This window comes from Perca flavescens, chromosome 3 (genome assembly GCF_004354835.1).
Source record: "Perca flavescens isolate YP-PL-M2 chromosome 3, PFLA_1.0, whole genome shotgun sequence".
In the NCBI taxonomy this organism is placed as follows: domain Eukaryota; kingdom Metazoa; phylum Chordata; class Actinopteri; order Perciformes; family Percidae; genus Perca; species Perca flavescens.
In genome coordinates this window covers 30,550,018-30,575,214 of record NC_041333.1, presented here as the reverse complement: position 1 = coordinate 30,575,214, position 25,197 = coordinate 30,550,018, and the positions used below count along the sequence as shown (strand labels likewise).

General features: G+C 39.9%; 2 protein-coding genes across 7 annotated transcripts in view; both read left to right on the top strand.

Moving 5' to 3' along the window:
• Positions 1-1,033: 1,033 nt before the first annotated feature.
• On the top strand, positions 1,034-15,868 carry tbcela (tubulin folding cofactor E-like a). 4 transcript variants are annotated; one of them, XM_028570268.1, is made up of 11 exons: positions 1,034-1,098; positions 2,331-2,447; positions 2,605-2,675; positions 3,994-4,173; positions 4,610-4,749; positions 6,517-6,698; positions 9,050-9,306; positions 11,024-11,150; positions 11,320-11,436; positions 11,542-11,653; positions 14,268-15,868. In XM_028570268.1, exons 4-11 carry the CDS (start codon positions 4,026-4,028, stop codon positions 14,472-14,474), a joined length of 1,290 nt encoding a protein of 429 aa, XP_028426069.1. In that variant the 5' UTR covers positions 1,034-1,098; positions 2,331-2,447; positions 2,605-2,675; positions 3,994-4,025; the 3' UTR covers positions 14,475-15,868. The 4 variants fall into 4 exon arrangements, with proteins under 4 accessions (XP_028426069.1, XP_028426041.1, XP_028426051.1 ...); XM_028570240.1 differs by having other exon boundaries at positions 1,040-1,289; XM_028570250.1 differs by having other exon boundaries at positions 1,040-1,297.
• A 5,961-nt stretch (positions 15,869-21,829) lies between these two features.
• usp2a (ubiquitin specific peptidase 2a) overlaps positions 21,830-25,197 on the top strand; it is a 42,674-nt gene continuing 39,306 nt past the window's right edge. For 2 of the 3 annotated variants that reach the window (XM_028570211.1, XM_028570196.1), the window contains exons 1-2: positions 23,511-23,602; positions 24,468-24,612. The gene's annotated coding sequence lies outside the window, so the exon portion shown is untranslated. Of the gene's footprint in view, positions 22,072-23,510; positions 23,603-24,467; positions 24,613-25,197 lie in introns of those variants that run through there. The other variant, XM_028570204.1, reaches the window with a different exon arrangement.

Here is a 25,197-nt window from a genome sequence, read left to right as displayed (position 1 = left end):
ACACAACCACTAGAGGGCTCTAGTGCACAGAGTCCGAGTCATGTGGATAGATGAATGGATGGTATACTAACACGGAGATCTTTAACAGGGGGGCCGGGACCGTTAGGGGGTCCTCAGAGTTACTGCAAAAAAATAAAAAAAATCCAAAAGGGAAAATATGTCTTAAAATATACCTAAACACAAGCCCAACATATTATCAACAAAGATAACTATAAACCTATTTGTGATTTTTTTTTTTTCTTCTTCTTCTCCAATTAAAACAACATTGATGATAGGCTTACTGGTAAGCTAGTCATAAGGTATCCATCCACAGATACAGTAAAGCAAGGATTCACTGTACTACATTTATGTTTAACATCAAAATATGATGTGTAAATATATGAATATGTCAATTATTATGTTAATAACTTTGTATTGTATGCACCATAAAAAAATGTATGTGTAAGGCGTACCTACACCGTTTCTTTCAGCTAAGGGGGATCCTTGGCCTAAAAAACGTTGAAGAGGCCTGCCATAACCAATCCCCACTCCCATGCCTAAACCTAACTATGTCGACCATTCTTGCAGATCCGATTTAGGATCTACCACAATACCAGGGCCCTGAACTTTTTTACCTGAATTGAATGCAGCCATCATTAATATTATTAGTTACTCCTGCTTTCCCTACCATAAAATGTCAAAATGTCTGCCATGACAAAGGGTCTATAAACTGAATTAATAATAAGGGCAACATCTGTTTCAGGCTATTTTATACAGTCTATGCTGTCAGGCAAGCTATGATAGAAGAATAATCATGTTCATCATCAGCAACCATAGACAGTAAAAATAGACTGTAAAAAAATACTAGGCAGCGACACTAGGACCAGCAACACAATGACATCATTGTCTTAGGGGGCATGTCAGTTTACTTTTTTTTCTCTTGTACGATTTGATAGCATCTCAGAAAATAGACTACACATGTAAAAAAATGAAAAAAACGCAGAAAAAAAATCGTTTCAGTTTACTGCTTAATCTACGTCACTTCCGGGATGTATGGCAGAGCAAAATGACAGCTGGTTTGTTTTTATCAACAAGGAACGTTCAAAGTAGACCTCATAGGTCTGTACAGTAGAACGACGACTATTTGATCAGTTTTTGAGACGTCCTCCTAGCATATTGTCACTAGCTAGTGATTATTGAAAGTATATTTATATCGTTGCCATCTGTGTAATCCATCTCGGGCTCCATCGCTACTGCTGGGGGTCAGAGAGTCTACTGGATGCGGTCTGCTGCTCGGCTGTCAACAACCGGTTTGCACGTATTATTCACCAGTTAAATGTTATTTCTTTAACCAGGGATATAATGCTAAAAATGTTAATTGCCTATACAGGGTTAGCTATACGCTTTAGTAAAAATAGCCAAACTCCTTTCGCGAAAATGTCAATTTTTTGTTGTCTGAGCTTTATCGGCCTATGTAGCCGATAACATAACAACACTATACATCTTTTATTAATCATCAAGAGATATACATTAATTCGGCGCAAATGTCATGAATTATCACAATACATTTTCAGCGTTTATAATCGGTCTGCCTATTGTGCCGGACCACTTTTCACCAAATTGATGTAACTTGGTGAGGCTAGCTATTAAAGCACGTAGGCCTATATAATTTAGAATTTAGTCTAAATAACTATTTCTTTGTCAAAAAGGTACATGCCGAATTTAAAAGAATTGCGTGCTGAATTACAGGTCATCAGGTTTTACAAATTTTTAAATGTTTAACTTTACTGATAAGCAAAAAACGGATACAATTAGGAGACTTTTAAAGGGGATTTGGTATAGCGGGCTCCCCATGAAAAAGAACTAGCCAAATTCCATTCAAAAATCAGTCTCTTATAGATGCCTGTATCTTATCAACCGATGCATTACGTGACAACTTCACTTAATATATTTTACGAATCAGCAAGTGTTACATATCAGGTCGGTGTAAATCTAACAGAATAAATAGCACAATATTGCAATAAAATATCAACTTTATAATCGGTTTGTCTAATAGACGATATTCGGTAAAAGGCTCTAGCTGGTAATCCGGCTTTAAAATCTTTTAATTTATTATCTTCAGTTATCAATCATTGAGTATATTTATATTGTCACAGACAGATAGTTGTATCCTTTTTGCTAATCCTTGTGGGGACAGTTCCTGTCTGGTTTGTATCTGCACTGTGAAGGCAGTTTTTTGGCTGTGCACTCTGTTCTACTTCTAAGCAATCTAAATGTGCTTCCATCTTCTATTTATTGATATTGGCAAATGAATAACAAGGCAGAAACTGATCTTTGACTTTGCTCTCCAGTGTCATGTGGTGAACAGCCTCCAAGTCCTCCCTGTTGTGGTCTGTCCAGAGCAACTGACCAAAGAGGGACCAACATTGCTTCTAAGGACATCTGCCAGCCCTACCAGCCACTCTGGAGTAAGAAACAACTGATAATGCTACCACCTCTCCTTCACCTTCGAAATAGACAGCTTTGACTTGTGTGAAGATTAATGACATGTTGTTTTATTTGAACTTTAAATGATCTGTCAGTGGATACAAAATGAACCAGGCTTACCCCTGATTTATTTGACAGGCCATTAGAGCAAACACCGAAGAAGACAGCAAGCTGTGATAGTGGTCAAGTCAAGGGAAACTTCTCTTCAGGTAAGATGCTTTCTGTCATTTATTTTGTTCTATAACCACATATACCTGGATATTACAAACATGCATATGGTTTTGTTTATCTGTGTTTTATTTGTTAAAAATAACCATGGCAGTAAAGCAAAATACTTGATTTGTTAGCTGAGCGACAAATTGATTTCATACATTAACCACAATTTACCGCAGCCATTTTTTTGTCAAATAAGATATTGTAACAGGATCCTTTTATTTTTTTATTTCAGCAAAACCACTACATAATTTATGCTTCCCTGCAGCAGATTCCTCAGAGAGGCTCTGCTCACCAAGCATTTTAAAACACAGACAGATACTCAACATTTTAATTATAGAAATGTATGTGATAAGTTAAGTCAAAAGGGCCTATTCACATTCTGTTATTTAAAAAAGTTTCGGCATAAAGATCAGCTTTCTTGTTTCAGTCCTCCGGGCAAATTCAGGGGTGTTTAAATTGGACAGTGTCTTTGTGGTTTGCTAATAAAGACCTGAGGAAACCTCCGCTCCGTGTCCCTCCCTTCTCCCATCATCATCCATACCTCTCTTTAAAAAAAGCATTCTTGGTCATTCTTGTGTTTCTGCATGGGTTGCTAATATATACAAGCCAGACCTGAGAAAGGTACAATGGTTCATTTACAAAATATGCTTTTACAGGTACTTTATTAGTAATGGCTGCATGATGGAATAAGTTGCAAGTGAATTACTGAAATGAATGGACTGTGTTGGAGAAGATAAGAAATGTGGCAGAGAATTTTACAGTTAAACATCAAATCTTTAGATATATTTGTCTCGGCTTTCTCTTTTTCCTGTATATTTTTAACTGGTGTGGCAAAAGTAGCACTTTGTTTTTAACTTAAAAGTGTGTATTTTTGCAACGATTATTGTTTAATTGAGGATTTGCTGCTTTTTTCTGCATTATATCATCTGAAATTAAATTTTTTTGAGTTTTTGGACTGTTGGGCAAAAACAACAACAAGGATACTTGCCTGGGTCTCCAAATGATTGTGATAACCCTTTTTCACCGTTTTCTGAGGTTCCATAGGCCAAATGGCTCATTTAAATATTCATGAAATTATAAGTAGATTAATAGATAATAGAAAATCAAAAGTCTTAGGTTGCAGCCCTTGTTCGGCCTCTTCTTGATTTGTTGTTGTGCACTGTCATGATTGGCACAGCTATGTAAAAAGTCTGAGTTGAGTAGTGTGTATAGTAGCAAATGCGCTTGGATTGCACAGTTAATCGGGGCCCTACGTACGAGCTGACAGCTAATCACTGTGGATGTCTGTCTCTTTGCCACACTGCTGACCAGCTGAGGGGGAGGCTGTTCAGCGGGACGGAGCCATGGAGCCACCAGAGGACAAGTATGGTCGTACCTTTGTGGAGGTGATGAGTGAAAAGTACAGTCCAGAGAACTTTCCGTTACGCAGAGGGCCTGGTATGGCAGTGGTGGTGGTGCCCACCCCAGCTCCTCAAGGCTCCCCTGTGAAAGGTGAGCTGGAGATCAGATAGATATTGGCATGTCACTTTCCCTTTACCTCACTACAGCCTCCGTAGACTGGGCCAAGGCTTGTTACATTTAGTTGATTTATATGTTGGTAGAGAGGGCAGTTGTGAGTGACAGCCGGACAACGACGGTTTGACCCATTATTTAAAGATGGCTGAATCCAAATGTGCACCCTAATTTGCAGACTGAGCAATCGTGGACTTTTGTCGTATGCACCATGTCATATTCACTATCATCACGCCAAGTCTGTGAGGGCGCTGGGCCAAGAGGGGATAAAGTGCGCTGTGGGACTTAAGACCTCACTATAATGAATCAAAAAGTAACCCAAATAATAAACTCCTTTTTTCTGTCTAAAGCTTCCCCTCTGTTTGACTAATCCTTTTTTACTTCCTTCTTTCATCCTGTCCTACCTCTCCTCCAGACCGTCTGAACCTTCCCATTGTTCTGGTGTTGAATAGCTGTGGGATCAGCAGGGCTGGAGACCGGGCTGAGATTGCTGCTTTCTGTGCCCATGTCATTGAGCTGGACCTGTCTCATAACAACCTGCAGGACTGGCATGAGGTGCCGTCTCTGGGTTTATTACAGTAGTTAGTTTCCATTAAAGGGATAAGGCTGGTGATATTCTGTATTTTACTTATTGTCAACGTAGTCTATATCCACGACGTTCCACTTCTGGGATTGCTCCGTTGTCGCCAGAAATTCCGCCGGATTTCACTCTTTGTCCGCCGGATGTCCGGTACCTTCCGCTTTTTTTGTGTTGGAATTTTAAACTCCGGTCTATTTATGAGGACTATGGTTAAAGTGCCCATATTATCAAAAAATCACTTTTTCTGGGATTTGGAGTGTTATTTTGTGTCTCTGGTGCTTCCATACACATACAAACTTGGAAAAAAACCCATCCATGCTGTTTTGAGTGAGATACGGGTTTCTGAATGTATCCTGCCTTCAGTCTCCGGGTGAGCTGTTCAAAATCTGCAGGGCTTTCTACGTCACTAGCCGAAACGAAGGGGCTAACCGTAGCATGCTAGCTCGTTCTCAATGGCAAAACACTGCTACAACACACACTACTTCACCATAATCTACAAAAGAACTACTTACATGTCCCTGTTCTGCAGGTATTCAACGCAAAATTGGAAGTGCACCCTCGTTTAGAAGAAGTCTCCCGGCTAATCCTAGCTGATATGATCCTTACCTAGCTACTGCGCATGTGCGACTGACAACAAAGATGGTACAGTAGTGAGATGTCTCACTCTGTAGCTAAAACAGGGACCTGAACACAGGGTGAAAAGAGGAGCTGCAACAATGTGCAGTACAACAAAAATATGGTGTTTTTTAAACCATGTAAACCTGTTCTGGTACAACCTCAAAATACAACTATGAACCTGAAAATGAGCACAATATGGGCGCTTTAACTGCTCCTCAGAGCTCTACATGGTAAATGCAGACAGCTAGCTAGATTATCTGTCCAATCTGAGTTTTCTGTTGCATGACTAAAACAACTTTTGAACGTACACATGTTCCACCAAAACAAGTTCCTTCCCGAGGTTATTTTGCAGCAGCACCATCAGAGGTGTCAATTCCAGGTCCAGAAAGTAAAAGTCCTGCCATGTGTTTATTCCACCAATGAACTCAGCCAGCTGATTTCACTACTAATTAGTGAAATCAGCTGCTAATTAGTAAAATCAGCTGGCTGAGTTCATTGGTGGAATAAATACATGGCAGGACTTTTACTTTCTGGACCTGGAATTGACACCTCTGAGCACCATGATTATGTCTGGGGCTTACCACCACCCATGACGATTGTGATTGGTTTAAAGACATGCCAATAAACCAGAGCATGTTTTTCTTCCATCCCGGAATGCTGTGTGCACTAGCCAGACCCTCCTTCGCAGCGCTGTGGAGGAAGGTCTGGCAAAGAGAGACTATTCTCAACATACCTGTGAAAAGACTGAACCAATTAATGTATCCTGCTAACTAATGTGTATCTGAAGCCGGATATATCTTATTTCTCTCTGTCATAGAGCTCCGTTGTCGTCCAAAAACAATTAAAAACACATTAATGAGCCACAGTGTTGCACTGGGTGGCATGTTCCTTCATTACAATAAGTAAAACACTCTACCAGCCTTTTCCTGTGAGGGTTATCAAGTGAATATGCCAAACTTAGAAGGAAAACCTGTGCTGCCTCCTGGGGAGTATTTGTGATGATGATATACAAATTGTAATGACCAGTAATGATCCGTCGTCCATAAAGTGGAATCAATCTTCTAGTTAGTATGTTCACATGTGTGGTTTTTGAAATTAAAAACCCATCATTGTCTCATTTTCAGATCAATAAAATCGTGTCCAACATCCCCAACCTGGAGTTCCTGAACCTGAGCTCTAACCCCCTGGCAGAAATGACCATCCAGCCGCGCTGCGCTGAAGGCCTTTCCCGGGTCCGACGCCTCGTCCTCAACAACACCCGGGTGTCCTGGGACACCGTGATGCTGCTCACCACGGAGATACCGGAGTAAGAAGAATAGCTGATTAATGCTTCTCAACTTCTCCATAGGCTTGCAACCTACAATAACAGCAAATAACTGTCTGTATTAATATAGCATATAATGTAATGGAATAATACGGTATAACATATATTACAAAAAAAACAATGTATGGTAACATAAAGTATAGAATATACAATATTATATATAAAGTATAATGTGATAGAATATTAAATATGCAATATTCATTAATTTGTCCAGACAGTGGAGAGGGAGAAACGTGGCTGAGTTTCCCAAGTGTATAGTGTTGTTCAGTGAGGAGGATATACTGTAGGATATACAGTAGTGTATGTACATTTGAGGTGGTGTACATTTTTGGGCATTTTAGGCCTTTATTTGTACAGGACAGCTTAGATTTGAAAGGGGAGAGAGAGGGGGAATGACATGCAGCAAAGGGCAGCAGGTCGGAGTCGAACCTGCGGCTGCTGCATCGAGGAGTAAACCTCTACAGTATATATGGGCGCCTGCTCTACCAGGTGAGCTAACCAAGCGCCCTACAGTCCCTTTTTTATCATGCCTCTGCGCTGCCGACAGCCGCGGCCTGATGCATTATATTTTCGGGTTGTCAGTCGGTCCATAAGTACTAATGTCTTCCGTCCGTCTCTTCGACGTACATTGTCCATCCATACGTTGTCCATCCATCCCATACTTTTCTCAGGAACCCCTGGGGGGAAATTCTTCAGATTTGGCACAACCGTCCACTTGGAGTCAAGGATGAACTGATTAGATTTTGGAGGTCAAATGTCATAACTCAAGAATTGCTACGCTAATTATGACAACATTTCACACAAATTTCTAATAGGGTAAAAAGTGATGACATTTAATATCCAAAAGGTCAAAGGTCAACTTCACTGTGACATCATACGGTTCTGCTTCCTTGTTGGCCTTTATTCAACGCCATAACTCAAGAACAGAAGGGGAGACGTTTGGTCAGATACTGAATTAGTGACCCTAACTGTGGGTGCCCACCTTGAAACTGTGGTGATTGTATAGATCTTTTGTGCTGCCGAGTTGAAGATGTGTGTAAAGGCATCCACATTCAGGGTTTTCCCTGGCTCAGAATGGGCCTTTGGGGGGTGACTATGCACAGCAGAAAAAGGATCTAAAATCTAAGATCTGAAATCTATGCATTTTTCCTGTTAGTGCTGACAATTTGATTAACAACTTGTATATTGTGCTTGGGTAAATGCTGCCCAATTAACAAAACTGGTTAAATCACCTGGAGAGTCCAGTACAGCCAGACTCAAACTGAGATAAGCTCTCAAATTCAAGTTTGTGTGCTTCTTGGTCAGTGTAACGCTTATCAGTTCAATTTTCTAAGCACAAACGGACATTTGGAAAAACAGAAAAATGGGTTTCAATATCCAACTTTTCATTTTTTTCCACCTTGACAAATAAAAAAATTGGATCTTACAAAAAGTTTTTACAATTTGTTTTTTTATTCAGAGGATCAGAAATTTTGAAAATTACAAAATTGCATCTGGGCTCCCAATTATTCAATACTGCCATGGTATTCTCTCCCTCGTTCCACCTAGCTACGGCCCCCCACCCCACACACACACACACACACACACACACACACACACACACACACACACACACACACACACACACACACACACACACACACACACACACACACACTCAAAACCATCAGTTGCAAGCACCTCTGACTCCAAAGTCTATCAGTTTTTTTTTTTTTTTTGGTCCATATGCAGTTAATGACCTGCATATACCACAAAGTAGAGGAAGAGAATCCCATGGCAGTATTGAATAATTGGAGCCCAGACACAATTTTGTAATTTTCTAAATTTCTGATCCTCTGAATTAAAAACAGAAAATTGGAAAAACAGTTTAAAGATCCAATTTTTTTATTTGTCAATGTGGAAAGAAATGAAAAATTGGATATTGGAACCCATTTTTCTGTTTTTCCAAATGTCCGTTTGTGCTTAGAAAATTGAATTGATAAGCGTTACACGGACCCTTCTTGTTCAACAAATGTTTGGTAAATTGGTCTTGAACGCATTTAGAGAGAATTTATTTGGTTGAGGTGGTTATTTATTAATCTATTTTTATTCTCAATTTTTATCATTTTGGTGCTGGTGATTTTTTTTTTCTTTGGGGCTGGCTAAAACCTCTTTGGGGGGTGCCAAAAATTCCTCTATGCAGGAAAAATTCAGCACATTTTGCCCAAAAAATACACTGAATACCTTTTTTATTAAATTACTTTAAAGTCTTCACTACATATATTATGTAAGTTGTTGCACTTTATTTTAAATGCACAACATTCCACCCTGTTCTCTCCTGTTTTGTCCTGCAGGCTGGAGCAGTTGTTCCTGTGCCTTAACGAGTACAGTGGTGTGAGCGCCTCCAGTATGGTCTGCCCCACCTTGCGGCTGCTTCACATCACCGACAACAGCCTCCAGGACTGGGCAGAAGTCCGCAAGTTTGGCACCATGTTCCCAAGCCTAGAGACTCTGGTCATGGCCAACAACAACTTGGTCTCCATTGACGACAACAAGGATATCCTGCAACGGCTCTTCCCTAACCTCCGCAGCATCAACCTGCACAACTCAGGTCAGTGGATCTGACTGTTGAATTTCTGTGTGTGTTTTGGTGTAAGCCACGTTAAACAATTTAAATAGGCTTTATTGTCCCATGATGGTCGCACTGAATTGCTTCGGATTTTCAGTTCAGTACAGAATAATAGTGTCAGCATCTGTAGGCAACAATTTAATAATGGCTGAGAAAATTAGCACAAGCAAACATGTCACTGTATCCTAAAAGCTTGGCATTATTTGTAGAGTATTGCAACAGATTCCTGTCCCCTGCCACTTTTATCTCAGGTATTGTTTCTATTTTGGGTAGTATCAGCGGTGAGTCTATTTTTAGAATTCTGTTAGGAGTAAAGGAGATGAATACAAAGACGTGTTCAAATTGACTTCAATGCACCGCTTTGTCATATCTCCTTTGCCTCCGGCGCAGAAAACAATCCTTGCAAGTCATTTTGTTTCAGATTCAGCATACAACACTTTTTTTTTAAATGTATTTTGTTTTTAAACAAAAACCAAATTCTGCTGAGATAATTTCCCTGGTAGGTTACGAGTGCAGTTTCCATTGTTCAGGGATTTTGAGGGAATTGAGTGCAAATGTCTTGAGACAATAGATAATAAAGCAGCAAAGATTGCAGCCTAGGATTAAGATTTTGACTTAAAGGATTGTTTTTTTTATTGTTACAAATCCCTTTAAAAGACCCAAACCAAAAATGTGCGTGCGTGCGTGCGTGCGTGCGTGCGTGCGTGCGTGCGTGCGTGCGTGCGTCGTGCGTTGTCACCCAGTGAAACCCAGTGGCTCATTGATGCGTTTTAAGATGTATGGCACAGAGAATATGATATATCAGGCTTTGGATACACACACAATACTAGTAAAAATGATTAATTGATGATTTTTATCTTTTCATGACATTTCTTGATATTTAGTAAAATATAAAATCTCACCAGACCTATTCCTTAAGCAGAGGCAAACTTTACACATTTTAGCTATGCTTGTTTACCTTGCTCACCTTGCCCTTTTTAGATAGCCAGTTGAAGGTCTGGAACTAGGTTCTGTCTTTATCAGGTGAAAAGTTATTCTTCTAGACAGTTTGTGTTATTTTTTATTTCATTGTCAAAATAGTCAAAACACATTTAATTTTATGTCACCGGCCGGCTGATTGTGGCTGTGTTTCATAACCAAAGGGCCAGATGTGAGATAGATCTAGAACATACAGTAGTGGCTGCCTAATGTCTAGGTTTAGGGGTGCATATTTGGTAATATTTAGGCTGGGAAGCAGTGCTTAGGCTGGCTATTGACCTTTGACTAAGTATACTGCCATGTCATGCATCAAATCCAGTCATGCCTGCAAATAGTATCAGTATTGGAAATGGAGAGACATTTATGTGGAGATCAAGCAAATCATGGGTAGTAGACCTACCTCTAGAGCCAGCCATCCTTATACTGCATATGGAATGAAGACCATGGAATAAAGGTTAAATGAAAAAACACTATTTCTCTTTAACAGAGTAACCAAACAACCCACCAAATGTCAATGAAATGAAATGATGAAAAACCAAAAATCAAAATCTTAAATGGGAAATAAGCAAAACTGTTTTAACTTCAGCAGAAAATAGTTTGTTCATGTGTTAGCTTTGACAGAGGCAAGGATACATGGTGCACCTTCTTGCAATACTTGTCCACTGTGGCTGTTCCTTTGTCCTAACTGTTTGAAACATGACTTGTCTGCGTGTGTTGTCAGGTTTCAACCGATGGGAGGACATTGAGAAGCTCAACTTCTTCCCCAAGTTGGAGGAGGTGCGGCTGCAGGGCATCCCCTTACTGCAGACTTACACCAACACAGAGCGACGCAGCCTTATGATAGCACAGTGAGTCCCATCCATGGCATCAGTGAGAATGGAACTCCTTTATACTAGATAGAAACACTGAGGAGTGTTTAACATCTGAAATAGATGAGAGGGCAATAATCTGGTAGATTTCAGATTCAGACAGTGTCACACATACCTGCTTATGCAGTACGTATGTGCTTCCCCTCAGGCTCCCTTCAATATCACAGCTAAATGGCAGTGTTGTGACTGATTGTGAGAGAGAAGACGCAGAGAGGTTCTTCATTCGTTACCACTTAGACTACCCTGAGGAGGAGCTGCCTTACAGGTACGCTGCACTCACCGTCTATACACCTACAATGGTATGTGAGTGTTTGTGTCATGTGTGTGTGCTCTTAGGACTGACAGCACAACCTGCTCTTTTCCTCCTCAGATACCATTCCCTGGTAACCAAGTATGGGAAGCTGGAACCACTTGCTGAGATTGACCTCCGACCTCGCTTCCGTGCCCAGGTGGAGGTTCACTGTGAGGAAAAAGTGGAACAGGTGTGTTAAATATGTCATGAGGTATTGTTCTGAATAGTTTACCAAAGTAGAATAACTTGAATGGCAGGGCTTCAAGTAATATCATATTGTAACTAGCGCTGTCAATTGATTACAATTTGTAATCGCGATTAATCGCATAAATTTTTTTTTTATGTTCTACATGTACTTTAAAGGGATATTTTTCAAGTTTTTAATGCTCAAGTGGTATTTGAGACTTGACTACTTCGTTGGTAACTCAATTCCCATCAGATGGGTGGGGGGGGGGGCGGCTGTCTAGTGTTTAACCTAGGGTCTGTGGACTGCATGCATGGGAATGAATAACAATGTAAATATATTTGAATAACTTTATAAGTTGCTTAATCTTGCGAGAAAGTCGGCAACACTGTCCACAACCTTACTGCTGCAGCTTCCTGATTTCCCAAACTATGGAGTGAAGACAGAATGCACAGAACATGCGTACGTTTCGCGCTTTAAAAAAAATGAGTGGCGTTAAAAGAAATTTGCGTTACGCTCTTGTTATCGCATTCAGCCCTAATTGTATTCCATTCGTACTTGATCTCACAATCCTACCGAGTGTCTCATAAATAAATGTAATGATTGTTTCTGCCTCGATTGGTTGATTGTGTCCTTGACACAATGCTCCCTACTTTTGACTAATTGGCACACCAAGTAAATATATATTTAAAATTAGTATCTGCACCAATCCAGTAGGGTGAAGCTTGTTGTTTGAAACATTTGAACTCTTTAATAGATAAATATTCAGTTTCCTATTTTCTGCACAGTCAGTGGTTCATGATGAGTCCGGCAACCTTCATTAAACTTTCCTTTGTGAAAGACTTATCGATCAAACACGCCATGGGACTCCACACAGTGTTATTAATCCCACTTCAATGATTGAGACAGAAACAAAGCATTGCTGTGAAGGTCACTGTCTGTATTTAATTCCACTGTACTGAATGTCAAATGTCTTGCGTATGGTATTATGTCGTGTCCGGTGTCACTGCTCACAAGTGTTGTCGTGACAAAATGTAGTTTGGAGACTAGACTCGAGGATTCCTCCTGCTGAAAGATCTAGTAGTGTGTGTCAGTCAGGTAATGTGAAAACAAGACAGCAAGTTGTGTAGTGTGAACAGTACAGCGAACTTATGACTTTGAAAGACTTGTAGTGGGAACTTAGCTTAAGTCACAACCCCAACCCCCCCAGTGGCTGCACCTTTTGGACGATCCAGTGTAAAGCCATACGTTTTCAATAACAAACTATACCCATTAAGATGAACAATACTGAGACTGGGGAAATATTTCAAATCAGTCAGTGCACTTTAATTTATGGCCAGGGTTATGTTTGCATTTTTACCATCGGTACATGCATAGTCTCGCATTGCCAGACCTATCTCCACAGCGCTGTGGAGGAAGGTCTGGCCCTTCCACACAACATTCCTGAACAGGAGGAAAACGTGCTCTGGTTGTTTGCATTTCTTCAAACCAATCACAATCGTTTTGGACGGCGCTAAGTAGAGATGGCCCGATACCATTTTTTGCTTCCCGATACCGATTCCGATACCTGAAGTTGCGTATCGCCCGATACCAAGTACCGATCCGATACCAGTGTGTCATATATTTTATTATGTTTTAACAGCTGTATACTACTATCTCTGCATTGATGTGATATTATTTCTATCTTTGTGAAACATGAACAAACACAAACGATAAACGCCACAGAACTTTCTTTTATTGTCCAGTTTGACAGTCAGTTATAATGGAAAAAGAACATCAATAATCTACTTTAACGTAGATTTTCTTTAGGGCTTTATTACGTGGTATTGGATCGGTGCATAAACTCCAGTACTTCCCGATACCGATACCAGCGTTTTAGGCAGTATCGGAGCCGATGCCGATACTGGTATCGGTATCGGAACATCTCTAGCGCTAAGCTCCAGAAGCAGCATGCGTGGCTCTTCAAAATAGTCTCAGAAGGAACTTGTTTTGGTGGATCATTTGCACCCCGCAAAAGAAAACGCCACATACAATATTAAATGAAGTTAAGTCTTCGCACAGTATAGTAACATGAGCTTTAATAAATTAGCAGGATACGTGGTTAAATGTAACTTGCTCTCTTTCGCTGTGTGTATTTTGTCCATTGAAAATCCTGGCAAATTGGTCCCAAAACATCCCAGTTAGAGAGTAAATGCCATAAACATATTCTTTGTAAATCTTTACAATCATTCCCCGAATGAACCAAGCATGTCTGCCTTGTTGCACGATCCACATTTTCCTAAAAACATTTTCAGCCTGTACCGTTGCTCAGAGGTTCCAGTTAATGTTGCTCGATCCGACCGGAGTTTACTAAACCAACTATTAAAGTTAACTCAAAGAAAGCGGGAAGTGAGGGACATCCAGCGGAACTTCCGGTGGCACCGGAACTATCCCGTAAATTAACCGTCGTCAATATAGTACTATACTATACGCACTAGTGTATGCATAGCTTTTAACCATTCTTCTTAACCATCATATGCAGAATTTCAGTGTTCTGGACTTTGGTTTACTGTATTTAATCTGAGTGAAATTAGTGTCAGTTTAATGTTTAATATGAAGAGACTGTTTGTCTTTGTGCCAGCTGAGCATCCGTTTGGACCAGACAGTAGCTGAGCTGAAGAAGCAGCTGACAACAGTGGTCCAGCTGTCCACCAACAGCATGAGGATCTATTACATCGACAAGTGCAGCGCCTTCGGTCCAGAAGAAATGAAGTACAACACCCGGGCCCTCCACTCCTACAGCATCCAAGACGGTGATGAAATACTGGTGGTGCCCAAGACTAAGTGAACAGCTGGTGTCCAACTGGATAATTAGAGTGACTCATTGATTGATTGATTAATTGGATTATTTGTTGCCTGGTTAACTGACATCACAAAATAATTGAAAAAACACATATGGAACAGCATCAGCGGCCCACTTTTTGGAACGAGGAGAGCAAAACAAGAGAATGATGTGAACACCATCATGCACAGTGGGCTGCTGGGAGGCTCTAGCTGGAAATGCAGCCATTACGTCTTTATTTATTTCAGCTGTATTTGAGGGCATCCACTGGAGTAAGTAGACAAATTTGTCACGCTGGAAGGCTGATAGAGTAACTCACAGTCAGCTAGCAGCTTAAGCAGAGGAGAGGGCGCTGCCGTACCAGCAAAGCTTTACTGCAGCTCTAAACACGGCATGTACCTAGCACCTGCATAAGCAAGTATCCAACACCACTCGCTTGCCCAAATGTTATGAAAATTAGCCTGATTAGCAGTAAGACAGTGCACTTTTAAAAGGGGCACAATAACAGGAGGAGCAGCAGTTGTTGGCGGAAAAATCCTGTCTAAAACACTGTATAATGGTGGTGATGAAAGTAGTATTTTTTGGGTCCATTTTGTTGTATGGTGGTGTTTTTTTCTGTATTTCTGGGGTTAACTGCTAAAGTTAGAAGATGCTACAGCACATTTAGATCATTTGACAAAATACCGGCAAAAAGCTAGAAACTATTTCTAGATCCGTAATAACAAGGGATACGTGTGAAATTTATCATAGAATATGCAATTTTAAATAGTCATTGAAAAATCCAGAACCAATGAATAAGCACATTTTGTAATTAATTACAAAAGTGTACTGGACACAAGATCTTCCAGCCGCGATCACTGCACTGCCTTTTTTGTTGAAGGCGCCCCAATCAGACCAGTTGCATTTTTTTTGTGACTCTTGCTAGGCAACCATCAAATCACCAGTCAACCGTTATTTTACTGTGAAGTTAAATGCCGTTTTTCACTCTGAGTGGATGTTTTTTGAACTTCAGCCGTTCAGGGTGAAAAAAAAAAGTGAGGTGCTCAGCAACGCAAAAGCAGAAAGCAAAATGCTTCATTCTAAAACAATTACAAAGAGCCTCCCCAGGCCGCTAAAACATGCTCTGTCTGATCGGGGCCTCCTTCTTCACCATTCTCAGTGTGTGAGCCCTGCAGGCTTCAAGTTTCCACATCACACTTTTGTTACAGTAGTTGCATACTGCGTCAGGATTGGCTTCCAAACTAGTTGTCATCATGCTTGTACATTCACATGCTAAACTGAATTTTAAGGTGAGCACAGATAAACTTTCCTCCTTCAGCAGATGCATGTGAAAACAGCGTTCTACTGTCAAACCCTGCACAGTAAAGGTCAAACATTCAGTCAAGTGAGTGTGAAGAGTATTTTAGGGTTGATGTTTTCTTTACCCTGTTATGTGTTTTCTACATTTGTTTTCTGGACTTGGAGAAGGCTTACAACCATGTACCCCAGGGAGTCCTGTGGGGAGTGTGGGGTACCGAGCCATCCGGTCCTTATATAACTGGAGTAAGAGCTGTGTCCACATTCTCAGCAGGAAGTCAAACACGTTTTTAGTGGGTGTTGAGCTTTGCCAGGTTTGTCTCTTGTCACCGATTTTGTTTGTGATTCCCATGGGTAGGATCTCAAAGGCAGGGGTGGGAGAGTGATCGGTTTGGGGACCTCAAAATTGCATATCTGCTCTTTGCAGATGATGTGGTTCTGTTGACTTCATCAGACTGTGACCTCCTGCACGCACTGAGGCGATTTGTAGTTGAGTGTAGAGAAGTCCGGGTGAGAGTCAGCACCTCCGAGTCAGAGGCCGTGGTTTTCTGCCAGAAAACGGTGGATTGCTTCCTCTGGGTTGGGAGTGAGTTACTGTCCCGAGTGAAGGTGTTCAAGTATCTCAGGGTGGCGTTCACGAATGAGGGTGAGATGGAGTGTGAGATGGGCAGGCGGATTGATGCAAAGCCAGAAGGCTAAGCTCTCGATTTACCAGTTGATCTATGTTTCGACCCTCACCTATGGTCATGAGCTTTGGATAGTAACCCGAAAGAACAAGATCACAGATAAAAGCGGCCACAATTAGGATAAAGAGCTCAGACATCTGGAGGGAGATTGGATTAGAGCCACTGCTCCTTCACGTTGAAAGGGGCCAGTTGAGGTGGTTCAGGCATTTGATCAGGATGCCTCCTAGGGGCCTTACTTTGCAGGTTTTCCAGTTACATCCAACTGATTGGAGACCCCAGGGTAGACCCAGAGCACACTGGAGAGATTATCTCAGGCTTGGGAACGCTTCGGGATCCCTAAGGAGGAGCTGGAAAACGTCCCTGGGGAGAGGGATGTCTGGACTACCTTGCTTAGCCTGCTGCCACTGCAACCCGCCCCCAGATAAGTGGCAGAAAACACACAACAGTAACTTTATTAGATTTTTTTTTTTTGTGAGGAAAGAAGTGAAACACACGCACACACACACACCAGGGTACCCAAAAGACAATCTTTCATTGCACATTCTGCATAGCAGCAGTATGAAGGCATAACCTTCCTATTTAAAACATCATGCAAGTGCATGCTTGATTATATTCATCCATCCGTTCTCCATTAGCTTAACCAGATCATGTTAATTGATTTGAGCAGATTCTAGGGAGTAGGATGAGGTTGAGAGTTTATTGTTAACTTATGTGTTCATGGTTATTTTAAGGGCACATGGCTGCAAACTGTTTTCATCAAATTATCAAATACTATATGATTTTACAAGTTATTGCTGCTGTTGCTGGCTTTTAAGAAAATAGCACTCTGAATTTTCAGTGCTCCATTTTTCTGATATAAGTCATATTTTATAATTTCTTTAATTACTTGTATATGATCTTGTTTTATAGATGTTTAAATGCTTCATCAATGCACTTTCTTTACAGTGAATTTATAATTTTCTAAGAATATAATCAGCAATTCTTCTTAAACACATTTCCACTATTCAGTTAAATACTACTGTATTCTACATTTCACCCCGTCCTGCACATAATTACTTCCACCAAAGATAACTCATTATGGTATTATTATTATTATTATTATTATTATTATTATAATGTGGACTATTTACATGATTAATTGATTTTATTATATAGCATCACCTTGTATAAGAGGAGCATTGATGTCTATCAATTTTTCTTGTAGTGGTTTTTCTTATAGTGCTTAGCAGAGTAGGGAATTCCTGACAGTGCACAGTGTTATGCTATGGACTCAGCGGATATTTCAAGCCACTACATTAAATATTCACATTTAGGGGCTGTTTGGAAACAAATACCCGTTTGGGCTGTGCTCTCAGTTTATCCACTCTTGATAGAAAAATCCGCTCAGTGTGCTTTGGCCTCTTGTTAACTGTGTTTTTACCCTCCAACTGTATTAATATCTCAAGTATGTAAATGCAACACTATTTCCCTCCTTACTATTATAATTTACCAATGTTTATTTTATAACACTACTGCTATACTTGAATATTAGAAGGTGTGATATAAGCAGTGATGGTGTAGCAATGACACACAGCAGGTTAGACGAAGAGAATTACAATACTGCGACATGTTTTCCCCATTTTGTCACGGTATAGTGCTGAATAATTGTTAGCGTAGCTTGAACCACAGCCATAGAATCCAGCAAAGAGAGAGGCAGCAGTGCACTGCTGGCATCAACTGTTAGGTACTGAGTTATAGTGTCTGTGCTGCTAATCAGTGTTAGATTTGTTTGAAGTGCGAGAACATGCGATGGTTTGCAGAGTGGGTGATATTTTGGTATGCATGTTCTTAATTGATTTTACGTGTTTTATGTGAGGAAAGTGGTCACTATGCCTGCTTATAGATTTATGGAATGAGGAACTTGATGGAACTTTGTTTTACACAAAGCCCAAGAAAAATATTATAAGTCTTGATGTAAATTTATTGTTTACCTGTTGAATTCATCCAGATTTAGTTTGTTGAACAATATGTTATCATGTTATTTATTGTGTCTATTGTTTACAATCCAACCTGAAAATATTGGCTAAGTAATTTTATAGCCCCTGAAAAGGTGACTTTAGAATTTAAGTATTTCGCTGTAACATTAAAGATTAATGACTAATAAAGCAACAAACGAAGTTAAAGTTAGAAAAAAAATCTTTAGTTATTATTTATTGAGGGTTTAAAAAACAAAACCTCAGGTAATCTGCTTTATCAAGAGTGCGTAGTTGTGGTCTGATCAGATTTGATTGACAGTGGCCTGGCAACAACAACAAACAACATTATTCAACAATTTCACAAGGACACATTCATGTTTATCTGTGTTTTAAGCCTGGAAGGCACTAGGATTAGGCAATGGTTAGGGTTAAGGTTAGGGTTAGGTGCCTTGAAGTCAACTGTCGCAGCGCTGCCTGGAAGGAGACGTTGGGGGGGCTTAAAACACCATCGAGCCACATTCATCATAGAGGCAGATATAATAATTCCACCAGCAGTAGCCTCAATAGACCAGAAGGCAGTACAGCCACTGCACAGGTGATTAGTTTAAATGAAAAGTCACTCGCTTGTTGTTAATATGTAGATTTGCAACCACCATCATTATAAGTCTAATTTCTTTTACCACTTTCAGTACAGAGATGAATATCACATTTCAAGGAACACTTCGACATTTTGGGAAATAGGTTTATATGCTATCTTGCCTGAGAATTAGATAAGAAGAACGATACCACTGTCATATCTGCATGCTAAAAATAAAGATACTGTATGCAGCCCGAGGTCGGTTTTCTTAGCATAAAACTGGAAACAGCGGGAAACAGCTTGCCAGTTCTGTCCAAAGGTAACAATATCTGCCTACCGGCACATCTAAAGCTCACTTAGAAACATGTTATGTTGTTTGTATAATCCATATAAAAATGTAAATGTAAATACGACAGGTTGCAGTTTAACGGGGGTTTTGTGCTAGATCGGACTATTTTTTTGGCGCCCCTTATGGGTCTCTGCTTTAAAATAGTTTGGCACACAGTCCCCTGTTACCACAACTTGTCACTTATACACTTACTAATGAGCTTTAGAAGTGCACATTGGTGGACTTTGTTACTTTCTGACAGAGCCGGGCTAGCTGGTTTTCCCTTTTTCAAGTTTTTGTGCTAAGCTAAACTAATCGACTGCTGGCTATAGCTATGTAGTGTACAAGATTAGTATAAATCTTCTTATCTAACTCACTGCCAGACATTAAATAAGCATATTTCTACAACTATCAAACTGTTTTTTTCAAAGGAGTCCTCGTGGTGTCAAAAGGCATTCTTAAAAAATTTAGGAATTCATGAATTGAAGTAGTCAAATACCTCCTGAAGGGTAAGTAATTTGATTAAGTTAAAAGGTTAGACCTATAAATCAGGTCTAACCCATTATCTCCCTCTCCTCAAAACCAGTGCAGTATGTTAATGTTGTAAGAAGAAACTGAAAAAAGATAATTAATACATTGAAAAGCTCTGTATTTCCTTTGCTTAGTTAAATACTCAACACATAATGCTAGACACCTGGCAGCTTCAGTACAGCACATCCTGATTTTAATAGAGACCTGTGAAACTAAATAGATACTTGCATCTCTGGATATATCAGTAAATGCACTGCTTGAGTCATCATCTGCCTCTAAAAGTAGTGCACCAGATCTTACGTGGATCTCAGAAGGCTATATTTGTCTTTGATTATAGTGTTATATATTTTGGTTGGACTAAATTTGCAGGATGCCTAGGTTTCAACCCCGCTCAGACTCAGACACCAGTATTTAAGCTAACTATATGTAACACAGGACTGTTCATAATATGTGGTAATTAAAGCATTATCTTTTCTTTGTAAGAACATATGTAATACATATAAGTATTAATGGAACAGAATGAGTCACCTTTCTTATAATAGCATATGTAGAGAAAGGTCTGTTACTGAATGGTAATAAACGGCAGTCTCCCTCCTCAGTGTGTGACACTTTGTTTCATTCTTCGTAGCACTGGAACCACGTCAGGGGGTCTGGATGTACTTCACAGCTGTTATACTGCAGTAAGATTTTATGACTCATTCACTTTGATGCAGATGCTTGCGCACTCCAGCATGATTGACTACTTGAGTGCCGGAACCTGAAATAGTCAAAAGAAACCGTCAATCTGGTCTCTTAGATCCCTTTCAATATTTGACCCAACCAACCATTAATGCAGCAAATGTATTCTTATAACAAACTTGAGTATTGTAGGAGAATTAAAAGAACACCGTAACATCATTGCATATAATATTACATTTTTAATCAATTTAACAGCATTTTTCTTTCAGAGTTCTTGAATTATTAGACATTCAGAACATCCAAAAAATGTAAGCTTTTATTAATGTCTTCCAAAAAATGTGTGTATAAGATTTTAGCCCCAATATAGCTGTAAAAGAAATGTAACTGCACTGTGATGGCAGGAAATAAACAACAATTATCTATGTCCTTGGAGGTACTTTTTCATATAAACTTTTTATTTTCATTTACTTACTTTAATCCATTATAATTCCTATTGTTCCTATTCTACTTAAAAAAAAAAAAATTATAGCAATACTTTGCCAGGGTCAAACCATTAACAAAGTAATTTTCATCTGTATTTTTTATAAAGCAGATATCAATATTTGGAGACCATTCGTCGCATTCACAATCCAAACAAAGCCTATGGTTAAAAATACTGTACATGCATTTGAGGTGACTGAAGTCTGTAGGCATTGGGTTTCTCCAACAGTTTCTCAATACATGTACACTTATTGGGTGGAGTAAGCTTTATTTTTGTTTTTATTTCTGGTGTTACTTACTAAATAAGTGCACTAGAAATAAAAATGGGTTTGTGTATAAGATTTTAGTCCCAATATAGCCGTAAAACAAATGTAACTGCACTGTGATGGCAAGTAATAAATAACAGTTATCTTGAACAGTGCTTGAAGGTACTTATTTCATGTTTACTATTTCATTCCAATCCATTAGTATTAATATTGTTCCTATAGCCTACTACTTAAAAAAAAGTGCACCAGTTTCTCAATAAATACATGTGCTCTTATTGGGTGGTAAGCTTCATTTTTGTTTTGATTTTATTTCTGGTGGTACTTAGACCCACAACCATAAAGCTGAAGGGAAAATGAATTATTATTGGAAACAAGTAACCGTCTTTCCAAGAGCATTGAAAGCAGCATTTTTTTCAATGAAAGCAATTTCTGATGTTTACGTTCGTCACCATGGTGACGGTGTAGGAGGCGGGTCGCTGGTCGCTGCGTCGGCTGATGACGCTCACAGAAGGGTATGAACCAATCATAAATTAGCTCCGCTACCGGACTGACGTCATCCTTAAAGCGAACAGAACCGTTACTTGGTTGCAGAAAGAAACTACAACTGCAAGATGATATAGATATGGCTAAATACCACCGTAGTCTTGATTTAAAGTACATGAGGATGTAGTCTTCTATTCAAAATTGTCGGTCAACCGTCACAGCAACTTAAGTAATGGTCTAAAAAGCAACACCAATCTGCCATAAAGATACCTTTGGGGGCGTTTCGCTGCCCGTTTGGATCGGGATGATCTCCCAACAGTGAGGTGAGTAAATGCAATCCAGTAACGTTAACGTTACCCCACAGCTCACACCACCATAACCCTCAGGTAGCCTTCTGTTCTCTTCTATGGGCAGAAACAAGTCAAACTTCTACATCCGACAATGTTAGTCTGCGTTGCTTGCCGAGAATTAAAAAAAAAAACACCATTTAATGCATTGTAGAAGTCAAAATGAGCCGCTAAAATATTTGGTATTAAAACCGCTCAGTAATTTCAATTTTTAGGACAGGTAACGTTAGCCTAACTAGTTTCTACATAAACTGCCCGACGTTGTGTTATGGGGGAAGAGTATCACCTCAACAAACTCTGAAAGTTCAAAATGTAAAGGTCCAAGCTGTATGCGGTAGCTAGCTAGTCATTGAACACACTGCCTTAACACCGCTGTCTTTGCTTCACAGAGAAGCTAGGTAACGTTACTGTTTAACGTTACTTGCGTTAACCAGCCGATGCGGGACGTTCGCCGAGGTGACACGGAGAAAATAACCATGCAGGCTTGTTAATAAGCGTTGTATTAACTTTGTACTTCGCTACCTCCTAGTGAAAAGAACTATTGGGAAAACTGAGTTTTCGCTGATACTACTATCCCCTGTATTTCTAGTTATGCTCTCCGCCCCCTTCACTCTGTCAAACCTGCCCCGCTTCCATTACCGAGCAACGCTCCTACGTGGTTTTCTAACGTTAATTACGTGTGCAATAATGTTATCCCCATACTTAATGCAAAAATGACATATATACATTGATATTTGCCTTAAACCAGTCCGTTATGCACCATGTGAAAACAGCCACACTGCGGTGCATCGAGTATGGCTTCTGTTCTTGTGTCGTCCCATCTTCTCCTTGTGTCATGAAATGCTATACCCTTCACGGAGACCGTCCACTCTGTCTTTTTCCATTGTCTTACACACATACGTCAACTGTTCTCCTGTGCTAGAAAATACTCCATTTGGTAATTTACTGGTGTATGTTTTTCATACATTAGAATGAGGGACGCAAGGTAGAATATTATTTTAATTTGTAAGAAATTCCATGTAGAAGATAAGTCCTATAAAGCTGAAATACAGTTAGTACCATCACCTTTAAAATTCATGACAAATTGTACTTTAATATGTGACTGACAGGCAACAAATGACTTATTGTGGCAGTTTGGGGTGTATATACAGTAACTTATGCAGTTGCACTTTTACTTGAGGAATGCAGAGGTGCCTGCTGTGGATGAATCATGATCCAGTCAAGCTTGCCAATCTGCTGGCTAAAGAAGTGTGGCGGACTTGATGCTTACCCAGTTTGGCTTATAAAATCTTAATGCTAGTCCTTTAAGAGCAAATTGGAATGCCACTGAGTGTTGAGTGACCTGTAGAGGCCATAGGCGTCTGCTATATTTACCGGCTCTGTAACTTGATCTGTGGCATTCTGGATCGCTGTGCTCATACTATCCTCTCACACTCTGGGGCCACAGCCTCCCAAGTAGCACCTCATTTCTTTCAGTCTATTGGCCTGGCCGCTCAGAACAACAAGGGTGAGCCTCTTAACATACTAACTTCACATCCACTCTTCCTCCCTTTTTCTTCTGTTAGGTACCTGGTTGTCTGTTAAATGCATACTGTGTGTGCTGTTTGGTCAGCTGTAGGGTATGTCTTCCCAAGGAGACAACGATAGAGAACAGGGATAACGTTTCAGAAAGTTCTGGATTTGTCTAGCATGACTTGGGGAACAGTGAACAACTCTCCAGGGTAGGGCATTTCAAAAGTTGATATGTGTGAAGTTTGCATTGAAAAGTGAAAATGTATAAAGCAGCTGGTTGTGATGGTGAAATATCCGCTTTGAAACAAGTGCTGGAAGAATCACATAATAAGGCTGTACAAGATGGAGTCAACCTTTCAACTTTGTCTTTACCTGAGCTTTATAATTGAGCAACTTATCTGGATTTAATAATACGAGCTGAAGGATGCTTCATCAATCTTTAATGGTTGGACATGAAATCCAGAGAATGTGTTGACCGGTGGCCTGTACGGTCACTTCATGCTGAAAGTGTTTGCTGTAGTCAAACAGTTTTCTTAGAGAGACAACACAACACAGATCAAGGAGATGTTGATTTCTGCTGTCTTTGTCAAGTTATAGGCCTATGGGCAATATGATATTTCTCACATACAGCATTTGTAATTTCCCGGCAGGGATTTTCTGTCCCACTAGTTTGATAGCAGTGTTTGACAGCATATTATTATCTAGTGATACTGTATCTATTTGCCTGTTTCAGTTTATACATATCTAAAAGAAATTCCCCAGTCAACAGAAAAAGATAAAACATTTTAATGTTGCTGGTTCACTGTTCGGTCCTCTGTGTTGACTGGTATGTCATGTAATGTGTCTGTGTGTTTCCACAGGAGTAATCAGTGGCCCAAAGCCTGTGTGTGTGTTTGTGTGTGCGTGTGTGTGTGTGTGTACACCGTGGGGTAGCAACAGTAGAATGAGCTGCCCAAGAGCCATCACAGCCTGCAGGGACTGACATACATTGCTACAAATACGCAGGTAAGTACTTCACACACACATGCTTTTACACACACACACACATGTGTGCAAACAATCAACAAACAAACTGTTTTTTTTTATGTAAGGGCAGAGTTTTACATCACTGATTGCATGATTCAGATGTATCACAGCAGAACTGGCTGATCCCTTTATTAAAGAGAGTCAAAAAAAGTAAGAAAAATGAGTTATGTTTCATCAGCTTACCAATGACTCACAGAAATGACTTAACTGGAAAGGTGATGCTGCACGTCAGTTCCTTCTCAGTTTACAGCATTGCTGCCATGTAGACTTTCAGACTATGACAATAATAGAGCATTGAAATTGCAGTTTACACTGCTAAAAGGTTTTGATGATGCCAATATCAGTCAGAAAACATTATCTACACACACATTTATCAACACTTATCCACTGAATTAGACACCAAAACTGCCATGCAATGCATCTGTTATATAATACAGTGATGATAGCATATTAAGATATCTAATGAAGACCAGTTTACATAGTATATTTGGAACCAATCAACAGAAAGCCAGAGTAAACAAATGAGTTTTAAGGTGCTTTTTAAAGATGTGCACAGATTTGGCT